Source organism: Eurypyga helias, unplaced genomic scaffold (assembly GCF_000690775.1).
Source record: "Eurypyga helias isolate BGI_N326 unplaced genomic scaffold, ASM69077v1 scaffold45380, whole genome shotgun sequence".
NCBI lineage: Eukaryota > Metazoa > Chordata > Aves > Eurypygiformes > Eurypygidae > Eurypyga > Eurypyga helias.
The window spans coordinates 9680-16764 of record NW_010228482.1 but is presented as its reverse complement, the minus strand read 5'-3'; the positions used below and the strand labels follow the sequence as shown (position 1 = coordinate 16764).

At 47.3% G+C, this 7085-nt stretch overlaps 1 protein-coding gene across 1 annotated transcript; it reads left to right on the top strand.

Moving 5' to 3' along the window:
* Nucleotides 1-405: 405 nt before the first annotated feature.
* NUP153 (nucleoporin 153kDa) lies at nt 406-7085 on the top strand (the record flags this gene model as incomplete). The annotated part of the gene is made up of 6 exons (XM_010159333.1): nt 406-600; nt 1110-1952; nt 3580-3936; nt 4163-4435; nt 5706-5865; nt 6321-7085. Coding segments are annotated over 6 exons (1913 nt in total), but the record flags the coding sequence as incomplete, so codon positions are not given.

Below are 7085 nucleotides of genomic sequence, written 5' to 3'. Positions count from 1 at the left end.
CTAGAGGTCCCTTCTAACCCCTACCGCTCTATGCATCTGTTGACTACAGGTTACACAGGTCACCAGAAATTCTTTCAGTAGTTTGAGTACAGCATCTTCAATTAACATCCAGAAGAGCAATGTTGCTGTATTATCTGAACTGCAGTTGCTGTTTAAATGTCATCAGTTGAATTCATGCTTAAAATCATACTGGATTATGAAGAAGAATCTGTGTGTTTCTATTGTTTCCATTCCAGGATTGAGATTGACCAAAATTAACTTGTAGTTTGATGGGTTTTTTTACTGTTGTGCTTGTCCACTTTGTAATTTAGTGAGCAATTAAGAGTTTCTTTAAAAGTTCATGTTCTGTTCTCACTTAAGCAGGAGAACAGAACATGAGATCAGGAGATCTTGCTTATTTCTCAGGGAATTCAGTGCCTGTGACCAGTAGCAGTGTTTCCGCATTTTCTGTGACTTCTGGAGGATTTCTGGATTTAGACAAATTCCAAAAGCCTGAAGGAAGCTGGGATTGTGAGGTCTGCTTTGTCCAAAACAAAGCAGAAGCCACGAAATGTGTAGCCTGTGAAAGCCCAAAGCCAGGCACCAAAGCAGAGCTCAAAGGTAATACTTAATGAGAAAAACAGTGGTGTGCATTCTGCAATTTATTTTTTCTTTATTTTTTTCTTAGTGCAATTATTTTTCCTTTGAGGTATGGCAAAACTGTTCATTTTTCCTCTAGGAATATTGCTTAAGTAAGGTAAGTGCGTACGTTTCCACATCCTTTCCCCAGAAAGAGGTAAGCTTTTCTGTAAAAGGCATAATATTAATGGCATAATTGTTCTTTACAATCCTTGCATTGTTCAGCTGGAGTTCAGACCGAAAGCATGATCTTTGAAGGAGGTTAGCAGTGTGCTTTTCCAGGTGGCGGACAGAAGAATACCGTTGTGAAAAGGTGTTTGTAGAGAGGGAGCGTGGAGTTCCCTTACTTGTTTTGTGGCTTGGTTAGTTGGTTTTTCTTCAAATGGTTTTGGCTCTGGGAAGTTCAGGACTGAAATCCCGGCCGTGTAGTTTGAGCCTACGTGTGTTACATCGTATATTTCAAACTTCAGCTGAGGTGCTTTGTTCTGCAGGTTTCGGTGCTGATGCGGTGTCCACAAATGCTTCAGTGCCATCATTTACATTCGGCATCCAGTCATCCTCCTCTGAATCTTCTCATACCTTAAGCAGCGCAGGAAGTTTTAAATTTGGAGACCCAGGAAGCTTCAAATTCGGTATTGCATCTGAATCAGCATCCTCCAGCCCCGTGACTGGAGGATTTAAGTTTTCTGTGAGTGGAGGGGACTTCAAATTTGGAGTTTCATCCTCAGACTTGAAATCAGAAGACAGTAAAAAAGAAGATAAAAGTAACAGTTTTACCTTTGGACTTCCACCTACAAGTAGTCCAGCTCCTTCAGCGTTTCAGTTTGGGACAGCGAGCCTGGGACAGCAGGAAAAGAAAGAGGAACCAGGTCTGGGAGGCTTTGGCTTTGGCACGAGTTCTACTTCTTCCATAGCTACCAGTGAGAATAAAACCGGAGTCAGCGGCTTCACCTTTGGAACTGCGGCAGAAAAGGAGGTGGCATCACCTGCTCCTGCATTTAAGAAATCGGAGGAGAAAAAGGAGGAAGCCCTTTCAGCAAAGGGAGACTTCTCTTTTGGCAGTGTGGAGTCTGCCCCCGCCTCACAGTTTGTTCTGGGAAGGACAGAAGAGAAGCAGGACTCTGTCATTTCTGCCGCTCCACTAGCATTTGGCAAGAAGGCTGACACTGAGGAGTTAAAGGCGCAGCCTGTCTTCTCAGCTGGGACGGCTGAGCATACCAAAGAGGAGAGCACAGCAAAACCCATATTCAATTTCAGTTTCGGTAAACCATCGGAGAAGGAAGCTGAGCAGGCAAAGTCATCTTTTGCGTTTGGGGCACAAACCAGTACTTCAGGTAACCATCTTTCGTCTTCACTTGTCTGCTTGTGTCCTTCACATAATTCCTCTGAAGCCATACTGGGTAAAATCTGTGGGATTTGATGTATTCGGGCATTAGAGCCTTAGAAAAGGCTGAATTGCTACCCACAGCCTGTCTTTAGTTCTGGTTCCTGGTGTGTAGTCAGTATGTAGCGAGTCCTTTTTAGATTTCAGTGGGTTTTAACACTAGGTTTAGGCAACAAAATGGCCATGCCGTACGGGACCCGTATGGCTTCGTGTATGAACACTGAAGTTGTATCTCTCAGTGGTAGCAGCAGCGCAGCTGGTCGTAAAATCTATAGTATGGGGCAGTATAGAAGCCTCATACTAGCGTTGCTTTTCCTAGTCAGAGGGGGTGAGAGAGGCGATATATAGAAATAATTTCATAAATACTGCGGTGTTTTGTATTCCTTTAATTTGTTGAAAATCTTCAGTGGAGGATTGAAGTTCTTCAGTGATGATCACTGTGTCGAAAAATTCTGGTTGTGGAATTCCATTCGTACGATTTAGCAGTTGTGTTTTGGAGGACAGAATTCGTTTCTAACTTCTGACATGATATGGAAAGGGACATCAGTGAGTAGCCCTGAATTAAAGTGATACGTAGGGTTACACTGGTTTTAATCACGGTACTCTGAGGTTGAGCTGTGACTGAACAGACAAGTTTTCAGAGGATGGTAGGCTTCGGGGAAGGAGAGATGGTGGGAGGGGAGGGGCGGGGTTGGGCTTGCTTTGTTTGTTTTTTTACCTGCCAGGTAAAGTTCGGGAGTTAAGTCATGGAAACGTGAGGAAGCAGCTTGTGCAAAAAGGAAATTTTAACAAGCATTCTTAGGAATGGTATAGTCTCTTAACAATGGCAGAGATGGAAAGGAGCCACGACTGCTGGAGGAAAAGATAGCGGGGAATTGAAAACAAGATCACAAATTAACAATGGGAATTGGATCATCAGCTTAGGGAAGGCTGAAGAATGACTGACTTTAAAAGACAGTTCTATTTTAAGTGTGTCAGACTTCACTCAGCGCTCTCTAAAGGTCATCTTAACAGAGGGTTGTTCTCTGTTGCGCTGAAAAGCAGGTTTTGCAGGTGCTTAAGTACAACAAACCTAAGCTTGGAAGAGTTAGGCTGGCAGATGGTAAGCATTGCTTGACTTCGAGCTGGTAGTCACACGGCTCTGTGTTCAAGCAAGCTACAAATGAAACTGTTTCGCTCTGATTTTCAATACTCAATCGAACAAAGCCGTAAAACTGCCACCGATGATGGATGTTGTTCTTCTGAGAACAACTGAAATACATCTTTGTTTGAAGAAGTCAGAAGTGCCGGTGAAAACTGGGTCAGGTAATGACGGCCAGTGCTTAGCGTGTGTAACCCATGAGGCCTAGACTGCAGCAGTGTCCTTGTCCTGCATAGTTCTTCCGTTCCTGTAACTGTGGATGGCAGCAGCTGGCGCATCCAACGCAAGTCTTGCATAAGGGACAGTAGCTGGGAGAGTGGTTGGGGTGTCGTTCAGGACTGCTCTTTGTACTGTGATTGAGACTGAAGTCTGTTTGCTGTGCTTCATTTGGCATTTCTGGGGGGGGGTTCTGAACTGTTCTTCCTTTCCTACAAAGGAGCAGCAAAGCCATCCTTCAGCTTCTTGAGCTCTAGCTCCTCCAGCACAGTCGTACCCACTGCTTCAGCCAACAGCAGCAGCGTGTTCGGAAGTGCCATCTCATCCTCAAATCCTCAGCCAGTTCCCGCTCCCTTTGTGTTTGGACAACCCAGCAACACTGTGAGCAGTTCTGTTTTCGGCAATTCCGCAGAATCTGCAGCATCTCAGTCTTTTGGCTTCTCTCAAGAAAACAAGCCAGCAACCACATCTTCCGGCACATCTCTTGGTTCGTTTCTCTTTGGATCAGGAGAAACCAGCACCAGTGCAGCAAATTCAGGCTTTACCTTTGCAGCCACAACCACATCCAGTTCAACAGGTACATTTTAAAGGGATGCTCTCTTCCGTTTTGCCATTATCTAGCGGCCCACAGAAATACTGTTTCGTGAATGTTTTACTTTGAAGAATGTGTAGGCCGCTTGCATGGAAGTAGATGGTATTTCTGTTCAACAGTGTAAGACAGGGCTTGGTTTTTCAAAGGCAGATTGGGGAGAGGGGGACCCAGACCCACAGCATATACTGACATTTCTTTTCTCTTCCCTGAGGGTCGTCCTCTTCGTTCCTGTTTGGCTCTGGGCCTTCAGCGCCTGCTGCCTGCCCAGCGTTTGGTGCCAGCCAGCCACCAGCATTTGGCCAGAGCCAAGGGTCCAGTCAGCCAAGCGCTCCAAGTTTCGGATCGCTGTCGACAACGCTGTTTTCAGCTGGCGCTCAGCCAGCCCCTCCTGCCTTCGGCTCCGTGACGACCAGTACTCAGCCCTCTGTGTTTGGACAGCAAGCGACCCAACAGCCAGGTTTTGGCTCTGGTACCCCCGGTGCCGGTGAGTGCTGACCATCCTCTTCCCTTTTTGGTCTCGAAGGCTGTCGTTTTACTTTATTTTTCATGAAGCGCACCTTAAAGTACATTGAGAAAGAAGACTTCTGCCTTGCGCACCTATTTTAGCCGTAGGAATTCTCCTCCATAAAAATAATGGGCCCATGGTCGAGTCAGTTGTGGGGTGCCAGCGCACAGCAGGCCTTCTCCGCACAAGGCTCAGCAGGCATGGAGGTGGCCACCCTACCGCTCAGCACCGGGGCTTGCTGTCATCAGAAATCGCGTTGAAATCCCCAGAGAGTTCGCTGGTTAAACTGGGGCAACCACAATGGCAGCAGCACTGCAGAATGAGTGTTTTTGGGTTGGTCAGGAGTCGCCCTTAGTTGTCCGACTTCATTAACAGGCTTTGGCAATGTATTCTTTGGGTTGGGGGCTTTTCTGTGTAGGGATACGGTCAGACTTATGTTTTTAAGCATTTGTGGGTTAAGGCTTTAAATAAATGAAGTATAAAATACCACGGGATGGGGCAAGGAATGAGCCTTGTAATGTAAGTGTAAGAAAGACCTGTTGCACTCTAGTAATTGCTAAAAAACGTGCTGCCAGAATGTGTTTGGTATCGTCGCGTCGAACACTGGAAGGGAAGAGCCTCCTTTTTTCCTCTCAGAAAAAACCAAAATAAGCCTCCGTTGAAAGTAACTGGCATTTTGGCACTAAGGGGTAGGTGAGTTGCCCGGCCACGTTGCCCTGCCAGTCTTGCGTTAATCAGGTACCGGTTTGAAGGTAAGACTCTCCGCGGCTTGTCCGTGACGCTTATCGGTTAGGCTGATGGAGGGATGGTTTGGGGTCCTTTGTTAAGAGGAGGTGCCGCGTTAGCACGTTGAACGGAAGGGATTCCCCAGGTCGACTCCGCGACCGCAAAGAAGTTCCTTTAAATACCAGATCCACATGATTTAATATCACAGTTTAAGGCTTTATCGTGAAGTGTCAGTATGCATAAACTTCACGGTGGTGCAGAAGTTGGCCAGCAGTTTGGGATCGGTGTGCCAGCAGCGTTACTTTAGATTACTTTAGCCTTTGCGATTTTCAGGTGTGAGGTGAACGAAGTCTGTGCACCATCCCTGGGGTAACCTGGCACTTCTGGTGCGCCCCCTTGCCCAGACTTGTCGCCTTGAGCGACCCGTTAACAAAGGCGTTAAAGACAGCGGGAAGGCCGTGAGGATTTTGCTGGGAAATGTTGAACTCAAATCTCAACTTCTGCTTCCACCCCATCTTCCCAGGTTTGCTATTCCAGTTTGGAAGTAACACTTCTAATTTCAACTTCCCAAGCAACCCGGGAGTATTTACTTTTGATGCAAATCTTCCTGCACCAGCAGCACCGGCACAGCCTTCCAGCTGTTCGGGATTTTCGTTCAGCCAGCCTCCAGCATTTACAGTGGGGTAAGAGACCGTGTCGGGATTTCACTTCAGCTTCGGGTAGCGTCGGTGGACGGCGCCGAGCCTCTCTACCGCTGTTAAATCGTGAGGCGTTCCGATGGCCCTCAGAGCTTGGCCCTGGGTGGGGCATCCTTCCGTGGTTGGGCCCGGCTGGCTCAGTGAGCAAGGGAGCCGGGCTGTGCCGTGCATCAGCGCGCGTGACGCCGTCTCGTTCATGCGAGGCAAAATCCCCATCTAGCTGTTAGGCTGCTGCTTGCCTCCCGAATGAGAGAGGTCCAGGTGCTCAGTGGGTTCTGGAACTCCCTTCCTCCCTCCTGTCCATTGTATGCCGTTTGTTGCCAGCTGGTAACTGGTGAGCCAGGGCTGTGAAACGGTTGTTCTGGGCTGCCTGCTCAGTGCTGCTCCTGCGTTTACAGCTGCGCTGTCCTAAACTCTGAACTACTGATTTCTTTTGATAGGACTAATGGGAAAAATGTTTTCTCTGCCTCTGGATCATCAGTTTCTGGTCGGAAGATAAAGACTGCAGTTAGACGTAGAAAATAATCGCCCGGTCGGTAAAGCGACTTCCGAAGCAGCTACCGCCCTGCATTTGTTCTGTTGTTGGGATCGTACCTCATGCTGGGTTAGCTGAAGTCAGATCTGCCTAAAGAAATAAAAACCTGCTTCCCTTTCCTCCCCTCTCCCCTCGTTCATTTTTTTCTTTTGGGTAAGGAATAGAGTTGGCAACAAGGCCCTTCCCGAGCGAAACTGTTGTATACTCCAGCGAGTTCTTTTCCGCCACTGACTCAGCGTGGTCTGGCTGTAGCCGCGAGTAGAGCCTGCGCAGCGAATGGCTTGTACAATACCTCTTCATCCGCACCGCTCTGTGCGCTCATCCGCGTTTACTGACGCCTCCGAGTCGCAATGACGTCAGCGAGGGATGCTGTGTAGCGTAGAGGGTGTTGGTAACGAGTGACTTCTATGCTGAGTTTGTGCTGGTGTATGTGTGAAGTGAGTGAGTTTGGGTGTACCGTGCACTAAAAGTTTCTGATAGGGGACGACTGATTACAGGATGATCTGTGCTAAGGACTTGTTAGATCTGTAGTTCTTCATTTAATAATTATATGCTATTTCTATATTTTCATTCTTACAGCCCTTTATCACCTGTCTCGCCTTCGTTATTTTATTATGAAACGTGTAAATACAATTTTGTTCCTCTATGTACTTTTTTGGCATAACGGATC